Source organism: Hirundo rustica, chromosome 12, assembly GCF_015227805.2.
Source record: "Hirundo rustica isolate bHirRus1 chromosome 12, bHirRus1.pri.v3, whole genome shotgun sequence".
Lineage (NCBI taxonomy): Eukaryota > Metazoa > Chordata > Aves > Passeriformes > Hirundinidae > Hirundo > Hirundo rustica.
In genome coordinates, this window is record NC_053461.1 from 19,531,717 (window position 1) to 19,556,206 (window position 24,490).

The window sequence follows — 24,490 nt, forward strand, 5'->3', positions numbered from 1 at the left end:
TTTCTTTTGAAAGGTGCAGCAGCTGTGGGGTTTGGAGGCAGCAGCAGTCCTGGAGTCGTGCACTGTTGATACAGCTGCTGTTTGTAAATAAATCAAGCGCCCCAAAACGCGTTGCTGGGAGTGAAAGGAGCTCCCTGTGTGTGGGGTGAGCTCGGTGGTCGCAGCGTGTCCGGGCAGCGTGGCCATGGAGTGACCCGGGCGGAGGAGAGAGAGGGTTCATCTCTCCTCCTGCCTCCTTTGGTTGGAGGAGAACCACAGAATTGCTAAGCTTGGAAAAGCCCTTCAAGCTCAACGATGACCACTGAGCCGTGTCCCCAAGTGCCGCACCCACACACCTTTGGAGCTCTTGGGAGCCATCCCTGATGGTGCTTCCACCGCTGCCCTGGGCCCCCTGTTCCAGGGCTTCACCGCTCTTCCAGTAAAGATATTTTCACTAAAATCCCTCTAAACCTGCCCAGTTTGAGGCCGTTTCCTCTGAGTGTGGTCCCCTCAGGACAGATTGTCCCTTTGGGAGCTCGCTGCCGCCGGCAGAAGCAAGGGGGAAGATGCTCAAGCAAGGACAAATTCCTGAACTTCCAGTGGAAAATCCTCTGGCACAGTGCTCAAAAACCTACACAAAACCACAGCTGGAGCAGGCACATGGTTTCTTGACCACTTGAATTAACTCTATAATTAATAATTCCAAATTTATAGTACTCAGCTGTTCAGAGATCATTTTTTTTCGGTTGGAGAAAATGAACACCTGAAATTAATGTTATGTGTTAGGAATTTAAGTCTTGTCAATGTTAATAAGGGTGTTCAGTGGTTTCTTGTATTTTCCCTCCTTGCCAGCCTGGTTTTCTCTGCTGAGAGAGTTGCAGTAGATAATAAATCAAATTTAAAGGCCTAAATATAAAACCAAGTGGTTTTAGCTCTGGCAGAGGCTCACCAATGATAAGTGATCAAACAGGAAGCAAGAGTATTTTGTGGGAGGTGGTGGGATTGTCCTTCTCAAAGTCACTCTGAACATACTGAAGAAAAAAACCCTAGAATTTATATTAAAAATTAATATCTGCTTTGCATATATATTGGTTTTATTCGGAGGAAAAATACCATCCCCACTCAGCCTCTCTTGGCCACCCCGTTCTCCTCATGCTGCACATCACTTGTCATTGTTTCCACTCAAAAAATGAGAGTTGCTTTTTCTGGTGTTTGGGACAAAATTATCTTTTTTTTTTTGTTTTCCTCAGACGTTTTAAAATAGTACCTAATGAGCATATGGGATAAACTAACAAAAGCCAGGAAATTCTGCTGTCAGTGTCCTGACTCCCTCGTTTGGATAAATTATTTACCAGTCTTTAGCTTTTCTTGGATTTTGACAAATCAATGAAAAATTGTGCTGGGGGTGGGGAAGGAGCTCTGTGTATTTGCATGCTAAGTTTTGTTTTGTTTTCTTTTTTGTTTTGTTCTTTTTTTTTCCCCTCTTCAGCTATGATAGCAGTGGAACTTCCAAAGATGAAATTAAGGAGAGATTTGCACAAACAATGGAATTTGTAGAGGAATATTTAAGAGATGTGGTGTGTCAGAGGTTCCCTTTCTCTGATAAAGAGAAAAATAAGCTCACTTTTGAGGTACCTATCCAGTTCTGATTTTATCCTATTTGTTTGGGTTTGGGTTTTTTTGTGTGGAATGTTGTTTTTTTCCAGCACCAGGTAGTTTGGCAAGTAATCAGTGAGTGTAATTAGTGCTGAGCCTCAGCTGGCTCCTTTCTCCTGGTGCAAGCAGCCCCACTGAAGTTTGTGTGTTTGCAATGGTGCTTCTTGAAACACGATTAATGAATGTGGGTTTATGTCTGAGGCTTGCAGCAGCCTTGTTTACTCTCCGTGCTCTCAGTGTTAGTGCAAAGCCAGGCTTTACTGGAATAAATGTCTCAAAACTCAAACACTGTCTGCACGCACAGAGAGTCTCCAGAGCTTTGTAGGGATGTTCACCAAGAGAAAAAGTGTCCTGCGACTTACTGACCTGTTAAAACAGCCTGTGCAAATAAAATGTAGCAAATCCCTGCAGCAAATAACCGTTTATTTAGGAAGAGCTGTGATATTCTTTAAAAAAAATACAGCTGATGTAATACACTTCTGAGAATGGGGCTAGATTAAATACTTGCCCAGTATGTGATATTTTTATGTGGATCTTCATGGGGTGGACTTGTGGGGAAACTTTATAACTTGGGAGTTGCAGAGCTCAGCTTTATGGGTGTGATACCTTTGTCATAAGACAATGATAAAAATTCTCTGTACCTTCCCTCTAGCCTTGCCCTGTTTTATAATCAGACAAGTACAGTCTGATTTTGTAGCTGCAGAGTATCAGTTACAGGCACAGACATTAACTGCAAGCATTGCAAGTAGAAAACTTTCTGATGTGATGTGGAACCAGGCAGGCTTGCAGAATTCCGAGATGTTATGATAAAATCTGACCCTCAGCCAGGTTCTTGATCTTGTCACTGTGTTAAGACGACTGTGATAGCAAAATGTTTAGTATTAATCAGGCTTTTTATTGTTATTTTGGTAGGTTGTTAACTTAGCCAGAAATCTGATATATTTTGGTTTCTACAACTTCTGTGACCTCCTCAGACTAACCAAAATCCTCCTTGCTATATTAGACTGTGTGCACATCACTACCATCTTCCCTATTACCAAGATGGCAAAAGGCGAGGAAAGTAAAGGTAAGGCTGGAAAGTGTAGGGCAGGAAACTCTGGGGTGGCTCTGGTTCATCTCAGAACGTCACTGTGGGGTGAAACCATGAAGTCACACAACATCCTGAGCTGGAAGGGACCCACAGGATCATCCACTCCAACCCTGGCCCTGCACAGACACCCCAAATCCCACCCTGGGCACCCCTGGCAGCGCTGTCCAAGCTCCCCTGGGAGAAGAACCTTTCCCAAAATCGAACCCAAACCTGCCCTGGCACAGCTCCAGCCGCTCCCTGGGTGCTGTCCCTGTCACAAGGCAGAGATGGGAGCTGCAGCCCCCAGCGAGGTCTGAGCCCATCTCAACAGACCAAGTGATTTCAACTGCTCCTCACAGCACCTCTCCTCTAGACCCTTCCCCATCTTTGTACCCTCCTTGGGCACTCTCTAACATCTGTAAATCTTACATTTTGGCCCCCAAAACTGCCTCCAGGAGTGGAGGTGAGGCTGCCCCGGTGCAGAGCAGGACAATGCTCTCCCTCCCTGGGAGGAAATCTCCTTTCTGTCCATGGCTTGGTTGTAAAGCTGAGCAGTGCCTGAGAAGGGAGAGGGCAGGGGATTTCTCCAGGTGCTTCTGTTGGCTCTCCCTGGCCCCAGGATGTGGATGTGTAATGTGGAGACAATTCCTCCTTGTGGGATGTGGCCGGTGCTGGCCCCGTCAGTGCAGTCCCATTCCACCCCGCTAACCCTGGCTGTTTCCTCTCTGAAGGGAGCAATGTGATGAGGTCAATCCACGGCGTGGGGGAGCTGATGACCCAGGTGGTGCTCAGGGGCGGGGGCTTCCTGCCCATGACTCCTCTGGCAGCTGCCCCCGAGGGGAATGTCAAGCAGAGCGAGCCGGAGAAGGAGGACATCCTGGTCATGGACACCAAGCTCAAGATCATCGAGATACTCCAGGTACCAGCTGGTGCAGCTTCTCGGGCTGTCCTCCAGCACTGATTGTGTCCTGCTGCCTCTTCAGTGTGTTTCTGACTCTCAAAGACTTGTTTGTGACAGCGTTGTGCCATTACTGAAAGAGTTTATTAGAGGAGAGTTTGCAGGAGGCATTTGTGGTTTTAGCAGCGGTTTGTGAGTATCTGACTTGAGGCAGAGCTGTCGTTTTCCACCCTGTTGTCTTCCCAGTTTCTCTGGGTCTGCAGGGCTGTCTGAAGTGCCCTGAGGAATGGGGAGATCTCAAGAGCCATCAGCCTGCCGTGCATTTTCAGCATGCACAGCCAGCCTCTCTCTCTCTCATCTCTGATTTTCTCACTTGCTCACCCCAAACTCTTTGGGACGCACGCGTTTTCCCTCGTTACTGACTCGGAATTACTGCACCGAAGTGCATCTTCCCTCTCTGAGTGTAGGAGTCCTTTTTGTGCTCAGCAACTTCATCTGAGGTCCCGAGGGGTCAGGATGCTGCCAGAGCCTGGTGGGTGAAGGCAGGAGAGCCGCAGGAGAGCCGCAGCGTTCCTTCCCCGTGGGAGGCTGCGCCCTTCCCTCAGCAGCAGATGCAGCACAGGGGAGGCTCCATACCTTCCTTGCACCATTTTGCTAATTTTAGCTCCAGGCAGAGCTGCTCTCGTGGCCTGGCATGTGCAGGGGGATGTTTGTGTGCCAGTATTCCCGTTACCAGGGGCCATTCAAACTGGCGTTAAGCATTTTCCCCGAAGGCTGCAAGAGCTCCCAGTGTTCTTGGCTTGGAAGCTCCTTCCTCGAGAGGAAGACCATGGGGAAGGTGGTCTCTGCTAGGCTGGAGGTTTCTCTGGCACCAGCTGGTCCAGCCCAGCTGAAGTGGTGGCTCCTGGCAGCTCGTGTCCTGCTCCTGTGTCCCAGCAGCACGTGTTCAGGATGGAGATGGAAACGCTGCTTTCCTTTCCTGGGGGATGGCGGGAGGATGCCAGCATCAAACAGGAGCGAGGCGCCAAAACTCTGCCAGAAATGCTTTACTCATCAGTATTTATTATGTGTGTGTGTCACGCTCGTTGAAATCCTTGGAAAATATTGCTGAATTCTGGGGATTTGTAAGGCAACATTTGCATATCTTAGCAAGATGGAATCCCAGAATGGCTTGGGTTGAAAAAGGACCTTGAAGCTCATCCAGTTCCACCCCCTGCCAGGGCAGGGACACCTTCCACTGTCCCAGGCTGCTCCAAGCTCCCTCCAGCCTGGCCTTGGGCACTGCCAGGGATCCAGGGGCAGCCACAGCTGCTCTGGGCACCCTGTGCCAGGCTCTCCCCACCCTGGGTAACTTTTCCAGGTTAAATCCACGTCTCTGCTCAGTTGATGCTGCACGTTGGTAGCTCTGCTTGGTGTGAGTTGTAGATGTGGTGGAAATACACAAATTATTTCAACTCTTTTCCTCCTTCTGGATCCTCAGTTTATTCTGAACGTGAGGTTGGACTACAGGATCTCCTGCCTGCTTTGTATATTTAAACATGAATTTGATGAAAGCAATGCCCAGATGTCCGAATCCCCCACTGGAAGCAGTAGTCAGGAAATGCCAGCTAATGTACCAGGTGGGTTATTTGGCAAGGAATGAGGCTGTGTGCCTTAGGGAAGACTCTGGAATCTTCAAGGGGCTGATGGGATGATTGTTTCAGGTCCTCACTTGATATTTGAAATGTTTCTAAGCCGGAAGAACATCTTTGCTGCCACTCTGATCTTGTGTATTTGTCTTGTTTGTTTTTTCAGGGACCCTGGATTTTGAACACATTGAAGAACAAGCTGAGGGGATCTTTGGTGGAAGGAAAGTATCTCTTCACAGGTGCTAATCAAGGGGGAGTCCCCAGGCTGGAGGACTTCCAGGGAGTGGGGACTGGGAAAACAGCCCCTGGGCTTCATTTTCCTAAAATGGCTTTGATGCAGCTCAGGGCAGGGTCCATTTGGATCAGAGATCAGGAACAGGGGTTCTTCAGCCAGAAGGATCAGCAGGAAAGGGCACTGTGCTGTGGGTGAAAGCCAGGGTGCAGAATCAGTGCAGCTCAGCTGAAATAAGATCTCAGTACTGTTTCCTCCTTATTTAAAAGTAAGAAAAATCAAAGTGGTTTTCTGCCTCTGCTAAGAGGACTTAGGAGCTGCTGGAACCCTCAGTCTAACTGGTTAACTCGTGCTGTGTTTGCAGTGAGGAGAACACCCCTCTGGATTTGGATGATCACGGGGGCAGGACCTTTCTCCGGGTGCTGCTGCATTTAACCATGCACGATTACCCTCCCCTGGTGTCTGGTGCGTTGCAGCTGCTCTTCAGGCACTTCAGCCAGAGACAAGAAGTGCTTCAGGCTTTCAAGCAGGTAGGTGTGTGTTTGGAGAGGGTTATTCCTCATCTGAACGTGTTTATGGCAGCTGAACCCAGCCCCCTTTGTGCCACTGATGGCTTTGCCTCCCTGCAAGGTTCAACTGCTCGTTACCAGCCAGGATGTTGACAACTACAAGCAGATCAAGCAAGATTTGGACCAGCTGAGGTCAATAGTGGAGAAATCTGAGCTCTGGGTGTACAAAGGCCAAGGTCCCGATGAGGCCATGGACAGTGTGCCAGGTGAAAACGAGCACAAGAAGAAAGAGGTAATTAGGCTGCGTTTGCGTGGATTTGGGTGGGCATTGGAGGGAGTAGCTGCTCTCAGGACTGTGACAAGGCCCATCTTCCCAGCACACTGCCTAGGTGAGGCTCTCTCTACTGCTTTCAGGCTGAGGCAGGAGTGAGAGGAGAACTTGAGGCAGGTGATGCCCAGTAGCAGCCACTGAGGTGTCACCTGTAGGGTCTGACAGGGCTGCTTTGGGTTTGCCCTGGCTCCCCAGCTGTGTCCTTTCAGCACTGACCGATGGCACGGGATTTGTGCAGTCCAAAGTACCTCCAGTAAGGTAAGGGCTGTGAACTGCTCAGGTGGTGCATTTTGAGTCACGGCACTTGTTTAAATGAGAGCAGAGAGCTGTGCTTTGTCTCTGCCTGATAACACAGGATTTTCCCAACGTGCACATCCGGCTTAGAGCTCTCTGAGCATCTTTTGCTTCCGTATAATTTGCAATCAAATAGGAAGGACTGGATGAGGGGATCCAAGAAGCAGTCCCTGGTTTAGGAGCATTTATTGCTGGAAGTAAATACAAGTAATCCACTTGTTGCTTTTCTTGTCCACATTGCTGTGAGGAACCTCTTCGTGTTTGTGCAGTGACAGTGTAATAGCAATAGAGAGGGAGAGAAAGGAAGGGTTTTTTAAATCTCTTGATTAGAGACAGCATGTGACAGGCAAAGGACAGGAGGTTGCTGCCTCTGAAATCATCCCACCCTCACCTTATTTTGTGTCCTAGAGGTCAATGTGACTTGACAGGATAATTGTGTGTGCTTTTCTGAGGCTGTCAGAGAGCTGGAGGATGACATTCCTTCCCAGGAGGAGAACGGGCGCTATCCTAGAACGGTAATTTTAGCCTTCATGTAGACAGTAGTATAAGCTACTAATAAATTGTCTGATTTTATCCTCAGGAAGGTCACAGCAAGTCTCAAAAGCCTGAAAGTACTAGCAGCTACAACTACCGGGTAGTAAAAGAGGTAAAACTTTGCTTCTTGATAGTTCACTGGAAGTGTAAATGAGTAACAGAGCTCTGGAAGAGCTGCAGTCAGAGGGAGGCACCCAGGAAAGTCTGAGTCACTCTGCCATTGTGGAAACTATTTGCTGAGTAATAACAAATCCCAGCCTGAATGAGAAGCCAGGATAGAATAAGCACGACGTGTGTATTCTTTCCTTAAGAACGGGTTAGCAAGCAGCGCGCCCTTTGCTGCTGTTTCAATGGTAACACAATATTTTTATTGTTAAGGACTACAAAGGCAGTAAGCGAGGGGAAGAAGCCATTTAATTTGCCCTGTCCTGAGTACCTTGCGCTCAGAGGCACCGTGCTGTTGAAATTTAACGTAGAAAATACCAGGTGGAGAACGTGCTGTGGCGCTGGTGTGGTGCGAGCTAAAGGTGGTGTGTCTGTGGCTCTGCTGTGGAGCTTGCTGTTGGGTTCACTGGACGTGGCTGAGTTCTGCAGGAGCATAGCATCTCAGAGTTGTAGAGTGTCCTGAGGTGGAAGGGACCCGCAAGGATCATCCGAGTCCAGCAGCCCTAGTCAGATGCCACGGATGGAGCCTGGGCCACGAGGGGCTGCCTGGAGCCGCCCTGCTCCGTGCAGATGAGTTGGTCCCTGTTGCTGCTCCTGGGACCTGGCGCTCTCTGGAAGAAAAGCCGGGGTTGGGGCTCTAAGGCCAGTGTCTCCTGCAGATCCTGCTGCGGCTCAGCAAGCTCTGCGTGCAGGAGGGCGCCTCGGTGAGGAAGAGCAGGAAGCAGCAGCAGCGACTCCTGAGGAACATGGGAGCTCACGCCGTGGTGCTGGAGCTGCTGCAGATCCCATACGAGAAGGTGGGGCTTTGTGTCGTGTTGGCAGGCTTTTTGTGCCTCCTCTGAACCTTCCTGAGCCTCCTCCCCGTAGGCAGGATGCACAGAGGCTGGTGTGTGCAGCCTCACAGTCTGTGAAATACCCCGCTCACACAAACTCTGTTCATTGGAAGCCTTTGAGTGTACAGCTGGGTGCTGTTGCCTGAGGAAATACTCGTGTGTCGTAGTTCAGAATGAAGGCTCGACTCTGAGCTTTCCATGTGAGGCAGGTGCTGCCTTGAGGTTGAGCTGTGTTGATGGAAGCAGGGCCCTCGTTGTGGGGCAGCTGTGTGAGCACCATCCTGGGAATGAGGGATGGAGGCTCCCTGAGGCCCCAGGGGTTTCATGAGCAGTAGATACTGACCCTCCCCTAGCTGCAGAGTCCTGAACTCCCCCTTGGAGGTGAATAAATACCCACTGGCTCCCCAGGTGAGGTCTGCTGCTCCTAATTGTCCATTTCAGTGCTCACACTTGCCAGCTGAGCAGGTTGGAGCCCGCTGGGTCTGGGTTGTGCTGTGAGCCTGCAGAGCACCAGGCTGTGCTGACACAGCTCACCCCGGGCTCATCACGTTGGCTGCTCATTAATCACAGGTGACAGGTATTTATCAGTGCTGAGGTGGGGCACCTCTTCACATTTTCCTGGTCACTCTGCTGTCCTCTGTTCGAAACCCACCAGGTTCCTGAGAACCAGTAATTCTACACAGTAGCTTTGGTTGATGTTATTTTTCTTGGTTCCTTGTGTCGTATTTTGCTGAAGAATCGGCAGCAGAAGCACCCTTCAGCACCTTCTCATCTCCTCTCTGACCCCTACATGTGAATGTGCATGGGACAGGCAGTGTGGAATGGGTTTCACCCTTGGGAATGCATGACATTCCTTAAAAATAAAAACAGTAATTTTCCAAAGTGCGGCTTCTGCCAGCAGCGGGCTGGGAATCCACGCTGACGTCAGAGGAAGGGCACAGGTTCCTCAGCGGTGCTTGGAAGGCTGCAAGGAGCGTGGAGGTTCCAGTAAAGATAAATCGGGCTGAGCTGGTGCCATAGCAACTTTCCATCCCTGCTTTGCCGTGAGCGTCCCCGCCGGAATGCGCCGCGCTGGAACGTGGCAGCTTTCCTGGGCAGCCCCGAGGCGATGATGTGTGGTTTGGCCGAAGGGGCCGGGATGTTCAGAAGCGAAGAAGTGACTAAAGCACGTTGCTGGCAGGCCTGGCTGTGGAATAGGCACTTTTAGAGAATGAACTACTGTAATTCCTATTACGGGCTGTATTTTTGACGCTCTTTGGAAGCGTGGAGCTGGCCCGGCTCATCCCGAACGTCTGTGAACTGGGTGGAGGTTTGTTTTCCTTCGGGGTGTGAGAGACGTGACAGTTCCCTTGCTGGAGCTGTGGCTCATCTTGTGCTCACCTCAAGGTGAACCTTTGGATTCCTTTTAACCCCCTCTCCTTTGTCATGCAACGCCAGGCTGAAGACACGAGGATGCAGGAGATAATGAAGCTTGCCCACGAGTTCCTGCAGAACTTCTGTGCTGGGAACCAACAGAACCAGGCCTTGCTGCACAAGCACATAAACCTGTTCCTTAACCCAGGGGTAAGAACAACCTCAGGCCATGACTGATTTTTTTTTTGTTCTAGCAAGAGAAGGGACTGGATTGTCCTTGGTGATACCTCTGGGGCTGTTCTGTTGCAAGATTGGTTGAAGAGGTCACGTTTTGTTTTCATTCTAAAGCCTCAAAAGTTGGCAAGATGTTCGTTTAGGGCAGTTTCGGTGTAGAGAGTTCAAGAGGCTGAAAGTGGAGTGAAAAAGAGGCTGAGATAGGAGCGGTGGTGTTGAAAGCTGAGGTCCTCAGCAAAGTTCCCTTCGGCCCTGTGCCCACAGGAGTGTTGGCTTTACCCTGACCTCAGTGGGGATGTGGTGGGTTGTTGATTTTCTGATTTTTTTTTTTTGCTCCCTTTCATCCCCTCCTCCAGATCCTGGAAGCTGTGACAATGCAGCACATTTTCATGAACAACTTCCAGCTCTGCAGCGAGATCAACGAGCGCGTGGTTCAGCACTTCGTCCACTGCATCGAGACTCACGGCAGGAACGTTCAGTACATCAAGTTCCTGCAGACCATCGTCAAGGCAGAGGGGAAATTCATTAAGAAATGCCAAGATATGGTAATGGCTGAGGTGAGAGCTGCAGAGATTTGCAGGGTCTGAACAGAAGTTTGCACATAGCAGTTGGTGAACATGACAAATTGATCCTCTCGCTTCGGGGACTGCCAAGAAGCTGACAGCTCTCACCATGCAAAAAGAGCATTGCAGCTCCCAGGAAGCTCAGGCTTTTTTTGTGACCAGAAGCTCTCTGAGCTCTTGACTCACAGGTGTAACGAGGGGTTGTGTTAATGGCAGTCACTTCCCAGGCCTGCACACAGCAGCGTGTAGGTGGGGTTATGAAGCGAGGGTGCCTTTGTCTAGTAAACGTGGCTTGAAGAGAGGTAGTTTAATTTCAAGATCTCTAAAGCAGAAGGAGAATTTCACCGTGATAGCATTTTGGTGGGAATTTTTTATGAAATCGTAGAAGCACCAAAGAATCACCTTCCACTATCCCAGGGTTCTCCAAGGCCATCCAGCCTGGCCTTGGGCACTGCCAGGGCTGGGGCAGCCACAGCTGCTCTGGGCACCCTGTGCCAGGGCCTCAGCACCCATATTTTCCTGCCATCTAAACCTACTCTCAGTTTGAGGCCATCCCCTTTTGTCCTGTCTCTGCAAGCCCTTGCAAACAGTCTTAGCAAGATGTACTTACTTCAGGTGCTGAAGGGGAAGAAGATGAGGATTGGCTTTAGGTGTGTGGGTACTGGAAACTAGGGAGTCAGGACAAAAGGGAGATGTAAGAGAAGGGTGGATGAATGCCTTTGAGTGGGATATTGGGTGGGATCTGTTTGGCAGACCTGCACATCTGATGGGATGTTTGGGCCTCCTCAGCAGGGGGAGCCCCAGGATCAGATTTGTTAGACCTGGCTTTGAGCATCAGTCCTGATAGATGGATAGAAGATCTTTCATATATTGCTGTTCAGCTCAAAACCAGCTCCACGAGCTTCTCAACATGTAGTCGAGTGTGAGATGCCCAGTAAGGGGCTTCCCTGGGATCAGCAGCTGCCCTGGGGACTTTCTTCTGCATTTTATCCTGTTTTTCCCAAACCCTGCAGGAAGACAGCCCTGTGTGTGCTCAGCAGTGCCCAGCCTAAACCAGGGCTCGGTTTGCTCCGTCTCCTTCCCTTCCTGGAGTTCCAGGAGGTCTCAGCTGCTCCGAAATTGTGACCAGCCGGGTGTCAAATGTGAAGCTGATGGGAATCTTGAGTGTGTGACGTAACATGTCACTCCCTGGCCTTGGGAAATGGCAGGTGTTTGTTGGGAAGGGCGGAAGGATGAGCCCTGCAGTCCTCCCATCCCCTGTGCCCCTCTCCACCAGCACAGGGCTGTCCTCAGCTGCGCCAGGAGTCACCCGGGGTGACAGCCGGGGAATGGAAAGGCACAAACTCCTTGGCACAGCTTCTGGCTAAGCAGGCAGCTGGAGCGGCTTTGAACTTCTCCAGGGGTTCAGAAGTGGTCAGTTAAAGGGGAAATGTCCTCTGTGTCCCTGAGGAGCAGCAGTGGGGACGTGCACTGGGACAGCCCCCAGCCAGGGGGATGCCGTGGGGGGACCCAGGCTGTGCTCTGCTGATGGAATGTTCTCCCTGCCCTGCAGCTGGTGAACGCAGGGGAAGACGTGCTGGTGTTCTACAACGACAGAGCCTCCTTCCAGACCCTGGTGCAGATGATGAGGTCGGAGAGGGACAGGATGGACGAGAACAGCCCCCTGATGTACCACATCCACCTGGTAGAGCTGCTGGCCGTGTGCACAGAGGGCAAAAACGTCTACACAGAAATCAAGTGCAACTCCCTCCTCCCTCTGGATGACATAGTCAGGGTGGTGACCCACGAGGATTGCATACCTGAGGTGAGGGCTTACAGGAGAACTGGGCTGTTTGTGTTTGGAATGTGCTGGTTTGGGGTGAGAGAGGGCTGATACCGCTGGGTCTGGCCTGGCCAAGGGGTTTGGTGCAGGAGGGCAGCGAGCTGGGAAACCAGAGTCCTTCCCTGGCACCCCCAGCCAACCTGGATGGTCGAGTTAAATCCTTTTACTTCCTCCTTACCCTGAGAGTGGGGATGTGATGCTGTACTTGGTTATTTTATAGGGTTCTCGAGGCAGAGAGCTAACCTTGAACAGATGGTTCTGCAGAACTGGAAATTATTATTGTGCTGACGTTTTGTCTGCAGTAATCCTGGTGGTTTTTTATTGGATGGTGTCTTGCTATTCATGGCATTAAATTTCATCAGTGTTTAAGTAAAAGGAAGAAGTAGAATTCCAAATGATCAATGTAGTAGTTTTAATCTGACATTATATCCATTCATGGCACTGTTCAGGTTTTTATTATTTATGAATTATTTTCTCTACTTTTAGGTCAAAATAGCATACATCAACTTCTTGAATCACTGCTATGTGGACACAGAAGTAGAAATGAAAGAGATTTACACCAGTAATCACATGTGGAAGCTGTTTGAGAACTTCCTGGTTGACATCTGTCGGGTAATGTATCTGCACCAAGGAGCTGAGTTCAGAAAGCTTAAAAACCTCTTTAATCCAGAGCAGTAAAGATAAGACATCCCAGTGCATCAAGGCAATAAGTACCCTGAATACTCTGTCCCTGCAAATATGTGCCTCCTTTTCCTTATGCCTGTGGATTTCATTAGTCATATTCCATGGAACACATTCATATTTTCCTTTAAAAAAAAAACCCAAACCCGAAGCTCGGTGAAGCTCCACACCCTGCTCCTTTGTCCAGTGCCTTTTCTGTCCTGCCACCTGGCCTGCTTATTCTGGCCAGGATCACTGAGTGCTGCTCCTTCCTGAGCAGCACTCAGCGTTTTTTGGCGGGTCAGGGCAGATTGTTTTCCAGGCTTGCTGTTTATTTGGCCATATGGCTTTTTGCCTGGGATTCCAAGTATTTCCCCGTACGAAAGCATTACACCTCAGTCCTCCCCATCCTGCCCTTGCTTTCCTCCAGGACACTGTGGTTTTTTCCCTGCCCCGGGCCGTGCTCTGTGCCAGCACATCGAACCGGGAGCAGCGCTGGCTTCGCTCCGGCGTGCGCGGAGCCCCGGTGCCGTCGGTGTCGCTGAACTGCTGGGGCCAGGACGATGTGAAATGAGGGGTTCCAGTCCCAGCTGCCTTGGTGAGCTGCCCCTGACCCTGCTCTGCTTTGTGCTGCAGGCCTGCAACAACACCAGCGACAGGAAGCACGCGGACTCCATCCTGGAGAAGTACGTGACCGAGATCGTCATGAGCATCGTCACCACCTTCTTCAGCTCCCCCTTCTCTGACCAGAGCACCACCCTGCAGGTGGGCAAACACAGACACAGCAGGGAGAATTGCCAAGGCAGTGGTGTTCATTCCACTTGGGTGCCAGTTAGCAGTGCAAAAGGAACTCAGGAGCAGTGGTGGTGTAATTGAGGAGCAAATACGTCACTGTTCTTGGTGACCAGACTGGTCTTTTTGCTGTAGAAATGGGAAAAGCACGTAGGTCACAGTACAGATGTTCTTCTAGAAAGGCTCAAGTGTCACGTTAATTCAGCAGTGGATTCAGCTCTGTGCTGCCACCAGGGTCTTTTGTAGAGAGTTGTTGTGTGTCACTGAATCCTGGAGTGGTTTGTGTAGGAAGGGACCTTAGAGCCTGTCTCATCCAACCCCTGCCATGGGCATCACAGAGGGAGCAAGGGTGATTGATCAAGGACAGCATATGCTACAGAAGGATTCTCATTTCCCTTTAAAAAAAAAATTCAGAACAAAAATCCAGAAGCTCTCATGTGTTTTAGTGAGTAGATTTTTGCCTCGTTCAAAAGTTGGAGAAATGTCAAGGAGGGGCTTGGAACACTTGTGAAGGGGAGAGGCAGAGATCGGTACAGCAGAGCAGCAGTGTCGGGAGATTGCCCTGACACTTATATTTGCACAGTGATAACGCTGTCCTTTATTCATAAATAACTTTCTGGAGGGCGTGGGTGGAGTGGTCAGGTGTCTGGCAGCTCAGGCAGGAGGTCAGGAGGGGCAGGTGTTGGAACTTGATGCAACCTGGTGGTGCCAAAGCCCATCCAGTCCAACCCCTGCCACCTCACCTGAGTCTGAGCAGTGCAGCAGCTGATTTGCTCCTCAGGTGCCCTCGGCTGCTGTTGCCCATCACCTTCTGTGCTCATCAAAGCAGTGAGAAATGGAGACTGTGGCCTTGTCCCCGGGCTCTGCCCTTCCCTCTGTGCCGTGCACCTGAGCTGCCCTGCTCTCAGCTGCCATCTCTGAGATGCAGCATTTGAATGCACGTCTTGCCATCCTATTTTAGCCATCTGTTAATGTTCTATCAGCAGTTTTTCTTTAGTTTCTCAATCTCCCCCTCTGTCTAGCAAGATGAAGTCACTTGGTTCACCTCTTTTCCCATCTCAGTTGATAGATCTGCCTTGTCCTAGATTCATCTTTCCTCTACATCTCCAAGTTAAAAGCAGCTCCTCTCCCTTTTCCTGCCTGTCGATACTCTTGTCTATACCCAGGGATTCTCCCCGCTGAGGAGCACAGCCTTGCCTGGTGTCCATCCCTGCTCCAGGTGGGATTTCCTGCCCCCTGAGGTGCTGCAGGTGGGCTGATCTCTGAAGATGAGGGATGTGGCCCCTCTGCTCTGGGTTCAGTCCCTCCCTGCCCTTCCTGCTGCGCCTTCTCTTGCCTCCTGCTCCCTCCTGTCAGGGCTTGTTTGGCTGAAATTCTTCCTGCCCTGAGTCAGGCCCAGCCTTGCTGGTTCAGGGAACACCTTGTCCATCCATCATGTGGTTCAAGTCATGTAAAATTAGGAGAACACAAATCTCTTGGCAAAGGACAGCTGCCCACAGCTTCTCTTTAACAAACATTGTTCTGCCTGTTTGCCTCCAAGGTTGTTGCTGCCCGAGGTTTCCCTTGCTAAGTGCAGTTGGAGATATGAGGGACACGGAGTAAATTTCCTATTTGATTTATTGACCTTATTTGAGCAAATGAAACATCTTAAAGGCTTTTTAAGACCAGAAAGTCTTTGGACATGAACTGAAAGGAATATGTGGGTGCTTTAAATCCAAACATGCAGGTATTTCCAGGGCCCTGGGTGAATGCTGCTGTCTGCCATGGTTTTTGGTGTTTGGCTTATTTCCAGAAAGGATAATGAGTATTTGCCTCCTTTTTGCAATTTTGGGGGCTTGAATTTTGTTTCTCATACATTTTATAATGGTGCTTGATTTAATTGATCTAATAGATTTCATTAGCTCATAGATTTGGCTTTTTGCTCTAACTCCGCTTTTCTCTTGCAAACAGGCTTTACTGTTGGCCAGAATAAATGAGGTATTTTTCCCCTGGTTCCTCAGTCTTGTGGTGGTAGCACTGTGGTGGTGTAGTTCCTTTAGCTGATAGAAGCATTCCATAGCTAGTGGGCACAGGGACACAGGGTGCTCCCTCTCTGATTGAAATACTTAAAACGCTCTTTCCTCTACAGGTAAAATGTGTTGTTGTGCTGAGCGCTGTACAAAACCAAATGGAGTTTTGGTCACTGTCGTTGGGCAGCTGCAAAGGGTGAAAGAGCAGAGCTCATGGGCTCGGGTGTGTTGGAGCAGCTCACCTGTCTGTAGTGGAGGATCACCGTGTGAAATTCAGGGCTGAAAACCACACCTTGATTTTGGCTGATCAGCAGCAGCAGTGCTTGCCACTAACTGCTGCCTGCGTTCCAAATAACACACAGCTGGTTTCTTAGTGAGTTGGATACCTGCTCTTAATGCTTGGAACGATGAGTTTCCAGCTCTGGAGCCATGCTGTCACACAGCCAGGTCCCATTTACCTGTGGCCTCTTGAGTCAGCTGCTGGTCAACGCTAAAAGAGGAATCTGTGTGCCAGGGTTGCTGATAGCTCTGATAAAACAGATGAAGGTGACTGCTCGTTTCCTTTGCTTAGTCAGGCCTCAATTACCAGGGCTTTCTGCTGCAGAGGCTCCTGTTTCATGTTTCCCTTGCAGCCTTGGTTCCCACCCTTCCCATCCCGTTGCTGATCCCGTGGTAGATACCCTGCTACCGCGGGGAGCTGCCCGACGGGCGCTGCAGACCGGCTGGAAGGGGGCAGCCAGCTGGGCTGGGGCTGGGATCAGCTCAGCCCTGCTCCGGGGGGTGACCGTGCTGTGCTTGCCTTGCAGACGCGGCAGCCCGTGTTCGTGCAGCTGCTGCAGGGGGTGTTCAGGGTGTACCACTGCACCTGGCTCATGCCCAGCCAGAAGGCCTCTGTGGAGAGCTGCATCCGGGTGCTCTCTGACGTAGGTAAGGAGCGGGGGTGAGCAGAGCTGCGTGCTGGGACGTGCCCGAGCGGGGCTGGCTGCTGCCGTGTCGCCCTGCCGCGGGGACGGGGCGGTTTGTGTCCTGCGGGTGCCACCTGGGGATAACCCACGGTCCAGGCTTACGCTGGTGGAGCATCGCTGTGGTTGAGCAGTGGGTGTTGTCACTGTCACCTGAAGTGCTTTCTCTGTCTGACCTCAAAACTCCCTGTACTGCTGTTGATCTGCAGCAGGGAGAGGTTTTTGTGGAGTCTTGGAGGTTGGAAAAGCCCTCCCAGCCCAGCGAGTCCCAGCTGTGCCCAGTCCCCACCCTGTCCCCAGCCCAGAGCTCTGAGTGCCACCTCCAGGAATTCCTGGGACACCTCCAGGGATGGGCACTCCAAACCTCCCTGGGCACTCCCGATCCCTGACCACCCTTTCCATGAAGAGGTTCTTCCTGATGTCCAAGCTGAGCCTCCCCTGCTGCAGCTAGGACTGCCTCTCCTGCCCATAAATTTGCTCCATTTCAGGGTCCACAAGAGTAGCTTGTACTGGACATGGGGTCACGTTCTGCTGCTGTGTGTCCACGTGTGCCAGCACGAGTTGTTGGGGGTGTGTGTTCAGGGACAGATTCCTACTCCCACGCTTCAGACAGCACTAACACCTCTGAGGTGTGGAAGCCTCTAAACATAATCCTGCCCTGCATGGGGAGTCAGAACTGCCCTGTCTAAAATGCACTCAAAGAGTCATGGAATGGGTTAAGGTTGGAACAGATCTCTGGAGGTTGTCAAACCCAACTGCCAGCCCAGCACCACCACTGTGGTCACCAGTAAAACGTGAACTCAAGTGCCACATACAAATGTGGTTTTTTATCGCCTCCCTGGACAGCCATTTCTGATGCTTTACAGCCCTTTCTGTGAAAAAAAAAAATTCCTAATGTCCTAATTTCTCAATTAAGGAATCTTCCGTGGTGCAACTTGAGGCTGTTTCCCCCCAGCCTGGGAAGGAGAGCTTGTGGAAGGAAGGAATTGCGTAGACCTTTGTCCTGTTTTTGTGTTCCTTCGTGGCCTCAAGGTCTCAGCTCCCACCTTTTGCTCGTTGCAGCCAAAAGCCGAGCCATTGCGATCCCCGTGGATTTGGACAGCCAGGTGAACAACCTGTTCCTGAAATCCCACAACATCGTGCAGAAGACGGCCATGAACTGGCGGATGACCGCCAGGAACGCGGCGCGCAGGGACTCGGTGCTGGCCGCCTCCAGGGACTACAGGAACATCATCGAGAGGTTACAGGTGACTGCACAGCTCCCCTTCCTCCTGGAGCTGTAAGGCTCACCTGACCAAACCCTGAGTGTCTTTACTTTCATTCAGGCAGGACAGACCTAATTGTCCTGTCCCTCACCCGCCGTTAGTAGAATTGATTCGCCCCCGAACGCGTGCGGTGTTGATGTTTGTTTGAACCCGGCTTGCTCGTTTCCTAGGACATCGTGTCAGCCCTGGAGGATCGCCTGCGCCCCCTGGTCCAGGCAGAGCTGTCGGTGCTGGTGGATGTGCTGCACAGGCCTGAGCTGCTCTTCCCAGAGAACACGGATGCCAGGAGGAAATGTGAAAGCGGAGGTTTCATTTGCAAGTAAGTTGTCCTAGAGGTCTGGCTTGTTTTGCTTTTTCCCAGTCTTCCCAAAGCCCTCTTGCCCAGCTTGGTAAATACTTACTATCCTGTGAAATACCTATAAAAATCAGTATTTTGTGATATGGTCAAGGCAGTCTGTCTTTGGAGGGGGGGAAAAACTGCTTGTGGGAATGAGGAAAGACTGGTTGATACGTTCTCCTAGCTAATGCTTAAAGAGGTCTGTTTGCTGCAGGATGCAAATGTCCTGAGCAGTTGTATAGATGAGCTAGATTTGGAGCTGAGCCCGTTATTGATACCTGCCTTCACCTCAGGAGTGTTTGGGAGGTGCTGGGTGAATACATCAGGATCGGTTGTTGTCATGGGCATCACCAGAGCTAGAGGGGGGAAAGGGAAAGATCACAAAGTCATTCAGAGGGCGGTTCAGAGCAGATCCAGCTTCTCCTGTCACCTCCTGGAGGTGTGAGCTCTGTACAGGGGTTGTGGAAGCTGGGCACTGTTAGCCCCAGGTGCTGGCTGGGATGGATTTGGGAATACACCCTCCAGGGCTCTCAGTCTGTTTTTTAACGAAATGGAATAAATTTCTTACTGATAACTGGTTATTCTGGAGGGCCATCAGGCCCTGGATCCCACTGATTCCTTGCTGCCTGCAGCCAGGGGGATTTTTTGGCTCTTTTCCTGCCCAGGGGCTGCAGGTTCCTCCACAGCTTCCCCTGGCAGCTCTCTCTGGAGAGAATGCTCCAAAATGTTGTGTAACAGTCTGATGATAAACCTTGTTTGCAGCATAAACCAGTTCAGATAAGCGCACACATCTTACCCCATTTTTAGAATATTTGCCCTAACCTGACTGATGGCTTCTTTCAGGTTAATTAAGCACACAAAGCAGCTGCTGGAGGAGAATGAGGAGAAGCTGTGTATTAAGGTATTACAGACGCTCAGGGAAATGATGACCAAAGATAGAGGCTATGGAGAAAAGGTAAGGTACAGTCCATCATTCTGTTGAACACTGTCTTTATTCAGTGAAGGAAAATAAAGCTCCTGCTTTTTCCAGCGGTTTTGTATGTATAAGCACTTCCAGGCTGGAGCAGGGACAAAACATTTTTAGTCAACTAATACCTTTCAAATCATATTTGAGGTTAAGCTTGTTTTGGGTGCTTTTCTTCTTGAGACTGGCAAGTTTAAGTCTAATCCCTGCAGTTGCTGGCACTCTGAAATATCAATTTTGTTACCTTTTTCTGAAGGCTGTGACCTCTTTATCTCTTTTCTGGGTTTAGGTGACTCTTAAGTCACGTAACCTTGCAACGAGAGGGTGTTTTGTAGTTAATTTGAATTTGTGTACCAGTGACTAATCTTGTTGTGATTTATAGATGGAAACTCTGTACACCCACCCTTGTTTCTTCTTTCCCTTTCCTCCATACAACTCCTGACTGGTTGAGAGGAGCGTTTTTCTGTAGGTACAGACCCATTCTTTATTTCCATCAGGAGGGTGTGGTTGCACCCCCATCCGTTTGTGTTTCTAGAAGCGGTTGCAGTCAGCTGAGACTGGGGTTTGGAGGTTCTCTGGAATTCTGAGCAGCTGAGTTTCTTCCCCTGCCACCCCGAGGGTGGAGAGGAGCTCACCCTGCAGTGCAGGTGCTGGCAGTGGGACAGGGGGAAGCTGTGGCTCTCTCTGCCCCTGGGTGGCCGTGCCCAGGAGCAGGCCATGTCTCAGTCCATCCTCCCCCACACGTGGGTTTGGAGCTGTTGCCTCCTGCCCAGTTCACAGCAAAAAGAGCAAAACATTTCAGAGATCAGTGTTTCCTGACAGCAGGGATGGTTTGTGGCAGCTGCCAGGGAGGGAGGGAGATGCTCCCCAGGCAGAGGGACCTGGAGCATCCTGGCCAGCTGGGAATGTCACCAGGAGGCAGGAGCAGGACGCGGGGCTCTGGGGAGGGAGCAGTGACAGCCTGGCACACGTGGGTGTGCACGTGTGGGCTGCTCCCAGCACACCCAGGGAGCACAGGCAGTGCCAGGGAGCAGGAGACTCCCAGGAAAATGCCCAAGGGGTAGGGGTGGCCGGGGCTGTGCTCCCTGCCCTGTCAGGAAAGCTCTTCCCACGTGCTGCCCGGTGCCAGCCCAGCCCCAGCTGCTGCCCTGCTCCCTGGGACTGTCTCGTTGGGCAGCAGCAGTGGGTTTGGGTGAATTCCCTGGCAAACAGCACATCCCTGTGGGATGAGGAGGGAGCAGGCTGGGTTGGGAAGGGCACAGCTGCAGGTGTCAGCTTGGAGCACGTTGTCCTTCTCTGCGCAAATGGTCACATCCTGTACTGGGGCATCACCTTGTGTCCTCCCCTCAGGGTCCCTTCTCTGGGACATCCCAGCAGAGAGGGGCAGGCTGTGGCCTGCAGAATTCAGTGTGCTCCTGGGAAAGGAGGGGGATTGGTGAGCCTCTGATGTGTGCTGATGTTCAGCACTGGGGTGTGACAGAGTCAGTGTAGCATGCATCACATTTTACACTTCTCTAGCAGGTCACTGTGTCCCAGTGACCAGGAGCCAATGCCCAAGGTCACTTTAAGTAATAAAAGCAGTGTGTGGTGTATATTGTTTATGTATATACACCAGTGAAACCCACATCAGAGATTTGAGAGTTTTCCTTGGGTGTAATCTACCCCTAAGAGATTTCCCAAAATGGAAATTAATTTCTGGGAGTTTCTTAGACTTTATTCAGCTAACTTGGATGAAGCAGTATTTCTAGAAGCTGCAGTTAACATACCTTACACCATTCAGACCACGGAGAGCCCCACAAGATGCTAAAAAATCTTCAAAGTGTGGCAGAAGCATTAATTTCTGAAGCAGGAGCTCAGTTACATAAGGAGCCAGGATATGCCTGCCTGTGAAGTGATTTCCGAGTCGGAAGAAGCAGCTGATTGCTCACAGATAGGCTGTGAGTAGTAGTACAACAGCTTTTACTGTCTGGCTGTGAGCAGTGCAGTCGGATTTATTCTCCCTTGTGACTCAGGGAACTGGATTTAGTCACCACCTGAAAGGCAGCAACTTTTGTTTTTAAAAACCATCCTGTAGTGTAACAAAAAAAAAAAAAAAAGGAAAAACCCCTCTTATATTGTAACAAACCCCACTGGAATTCCTGGAGTCCCCTAGGTAGATGTGGGTTCTGTACACCAGGGTGGCAGAGCTCACCCTTGTGAGCAGCTTATTGCCATCACTAGGACAGAGCCAGGGAAAGGCTTAGCGATGACAGGGACAGGGACACCTTCCACAGCCCCACCTGGCCCCAGACCCTCCCAGGGATGGGGCAGCCACAGCTCCTCTCTGTGGGCAGCCTGTGCCAGGGCCTGCCCACCCCGACAGGGAAGGCTTTCCTCCTGAGAGCCCGCCTGAGCCTCTCACGGTGTCTGTCCCTGTCCTGTCCCTGTGCCAGGGCTCTCAGCTGTCCCTCCACACCTGTGCCCAGCCCCGGGGCTCTGGGGAGGTTCTGGCAGCACCACAGCCTGAGCTCCATGAGGAGGATGGGGCTGCTCCCGTCCCGCTGACTCTCCCGGCGCACAGATCACCTCCCGCCGCTGGCCCGTGGCCCTGAGGACGCTGGGCAGCGCAGGAGGGCTCCCATCACCTCGGTGCCGCGGCTGGGGCTCCTCAGCGGCGGGCAGAGCCCGCGGGGAGGGCGCGGGTGCGTGGGAGCCTGTGGCAGGGCTCAGGTCTGTCCGCGTTGCCCAGGGCTCCTCGCTTGGCGCGCGCTCAGGATGGCTCAGTGACGGGCAGCGTACTGTGCGGTACCGGATGGGCACGGAGCTGCTCCACGCTGCCGGGGCGGGCTAGAGCCGGGTTTGTCACTGTGCTGAAACGTGTCATTCATGCACGTCTCCGCAGCTGGCTCGCGTTGGAAAGGTCCGTTTTTCGTCCCGGGGTGGAAATGCAGCCCCGGCGCTGCACCGCTGCTGCTCCCAGCTCGTGACGCTCCCGTGCCCAAGGGTGAAGTCCTTGGCACCGGGTCGGCCAGCCCACGTGGTTTGTCCCTGGCACAGGAACAAAGCCAGGGTACATCCTGCCTCCCAAGCTGCCTGGCACAGCGCTCCCAGCAGTGTCTGTTCCCTCACCCAGCGCTGGCAGATGTTCCTGGTGCCCACTGCAAAAAAAATAACCTTGGGTTGCAGCATTAAAGTGTAAAATGATTTATAAGATCCTTACGTGAAATTTATGTTTCGTTTCTCTTACTAATCCTTGCTTTCAATTCTTCCCCTTCTTTCTTTCCCAGCAGATTACCATTGAATTGGATAATGCTGAGGTTTTAATTTTATTTCTTCTCTCCAGTGTTGTTTCTATGGTGTTTGTTTTACCGGTAGCCCTGTGATCTGTCCTGTCTCTGCAGCACTGAGCGTTCTGATCTGTGTGCCTGTGTCAGTGAATTGGTGGAGTTTGCAGTCTGCTGTGTGTCTATCCTGGGAATAGTTACCACAACTAATTCCATATGTCGTTACTTGGAACATTAATGCCAATGGAGTTATTACTGGGTTTGGTAGCCTGCAATCAGCTGGTGCTGAGGTAGATCCCGTGAAGTTTAGGATCAGTTCTGGAGGATGAGCTGCTCTGAGCAGTCAGCATTTAGCACTTGGCCCCATTCCTGTGTCCTATGCAAAGGGATTATTTCTTTCTATTTGGAAAGCTGAACAGTGAGGTTTAATGGTGTCCATGCAGGAGCTGGAAGAAGGTGGGTGCAGGTGGCACTGGGGAGAGGGGCAGGTCCTTGTGCAGAGATTGTGCTGCTGCTTTTCCCAAAAAGGTGACAGTCGTGCGCTCCAGTGCCCCTGCTGTGCCTCAGGGTTGGGTGTCCTGCAGTGGGATGGGGTGGTGTGGCACCTGAGGGATCACAGGGGAAGCTGTTTGTGGTAAAAAACCCTCTTTGAGGGATCACAGGGGAAGCTGTTTCTGGGTGAAAAACCCTCTTTGAGGGAAAACTTGGAGCTGAACTGAAGTGGAGCTTTGCAAGGACTCTGAGAAGCCGAGTGTCTGGTCGGGGCAGCAGCACAGGGTGGAGGGAGCTGAGCTGCCTCTGCTGTGCAACTTCCTCATCAGCTCAAAAAAACCCTGGTGTGGGTGTGGAATTTGCATAAGTGTATAATACTGAGAAAGTGATTGACTGGCACCTTATTTTACTGAAATACCACGGAAAAAAGAAATATTTTCCTCTCAGTGCTTTGTTTCCTGTGTTCTCTCCCAAGCCAGCCTTTTATTTGGAACAAAGCTGAACCACTTAAAATGTCTAAAGCATTTCTGACCTTTATTTAGTGGGGTAGGTAATGAAATCTGCAGAAAGCAATTTACGGTGTGACTTGTTAATTTTGATGTTAATCACCTGAATTTGCTGGTTAAACTTTATTCCGAAAACAAAATATTTAGGGACTTTGCCTGGTGAAATGGATTTGAAAGCCAAACCGTTCGTCACTGAAGTAGACAAATTCTGTACACATCACCCAGGGCTGGCCTGGAGGATGTTTTCTGTTAGGGGCGCTTTTAGGGCTGGAGCTGAAGGTTCCTTCCCTAAGAAATGGGTTTCCCATCACTGCTTTCAGCCCAGAGTCTGATTTTGACCTGAAAGAAAAATTTCTTGTTGCACAAGTTAATTTACTGCCCTGCCATCACCTCTGAGCTGTGCTGGGATGAGATCTCAGGTGTGTCTCCCAGCTTTGCACACAATTCTGGCATCACGGAGGTGCTCTGCTGTCTGTTTCTCTGTTTTTTTTGTTAATGAACCCAGTTTTCCCCCCTTCCTTCCTGGGGCATGCACACCAGCAGCCCGCTCTGGTTTCCAGAAGTTAACCTGTAGCACAGAAACGTTTCCATCAGGCCAGGTCCTTTGGATGGTGTTCTGCTGCAGCTTCCCAGAATAGCACGTGTGTATAGGTATAATTTTAACTTGGAGAAACTTCAGAGAGAAAGCTGAATTGTTTAATTGCAAATTAAGTCATAATGTGAAACTCTTTCCCCTTCGGTTTCTGGCTGTGATGTGCTGTCTTTGCCTGCAGTAAATCAGCCAGAGCGTGCAGAGCAATTTAGGATTTGGTCTGGAGGCTGCAAAGGAGGAATTTTATTGCTCCTTAATGGAGCAAGTGCATGGAAGGAGCAGGTGTGTGTATCACCATCAGCACTGAGCACTGGCTGCATAGGGAAAGGGATTCAGATGGAGCTGGAGCCACTGGCAAGTCTCAGAAATCATGGGGGTTTCTATTTTCCTTTTTTTCCCCTTGTCAGCCCTGGAAACGGTAAACAAAGAGTACAAAAGTCTCCATTATTAGTAAAGTTACAAGCTTGGTTTTCTGTCTGAACGATGCACAATTTAATTGTTTAGATCAGCTGAAATGCTCCTTATTCCCTTGGGGGAAGCTCCACGTT

At 50.8% G+C, this 24,490-nt stretch overlaps 1 protein-coding gene across 1 annotated transcript in view; it reads left to right on the forward strand.

The window, feature by feature from the left end:
- The window catches only part of ITPR1 (inositol 1,4,5-trisphosphate receptor type 1), a 163,140-nt gene that overhangs the window by 69,469 nt on the left and 69,181 nt on the right, over positions 1-24,490 (forward strand). The window contains exons 21-39 of the mRNA XM_058422258.1: positions 1,469-1,610; positions 2,548-2,701; positions 3,436-3,623; positions 5,083-5,221; positions 5,397-5,455; positions 5,831-5,992; positions 6,093-6,263; positions 7,177-7,242; positions 7,955-8,092; positions 9,566-9,691; positions 10,072-10,272; positions 11,831-12,082; positions 12,587-12,712; positions 13,397-13,525; positions 16,368-16,488; positions 17,586-17,770; positions 17,959-18,107; positions 18,969-19,080; positions 22,359-22,385. Coding sequence (XP_058278241.1) covers positions 1,469-1,610; positions 2,548-2,701; positions 3,436-3,623; positions 5,083-5,221; positions 5,397-5,455; positions 5,831-5,992; positions 6,093-6,263; positions 7,177-7,242; positions 7,955-8,092; positions 9,566-9,691; positions 10,072-10,272; positions 11,831-12,082; positions 12,587-12,712; positions 13,397-13,525; positions 16,368-16,488; positions 17,586-17,770; positions 17,959-18,107; positions 18,969-19,080; positions 22,359-22,385 — 2,647 coding nt within the window. The remainder of the gene's footprint in view (positions 1-1,468; positions 1,611-2,547; positions 2,702-3,435; positions 3,624-5,082; positions 5,222-5,396; positions 5,456-5,830; positions 5,993-6,092; positions 6,264-7,176; positions 7,243-7,954; positions 8,093-9,565; positions 9,692-10,071; positions 10,273-11,830; positions 12,083-12,586; positions 12,713-13,396; positions 13,526-16,367; positions 16,489-17,585; positions 17,771-17,958; positions 18,108-18,968; positions 19,081-22,358; positions 22,386-24,490) is intronic.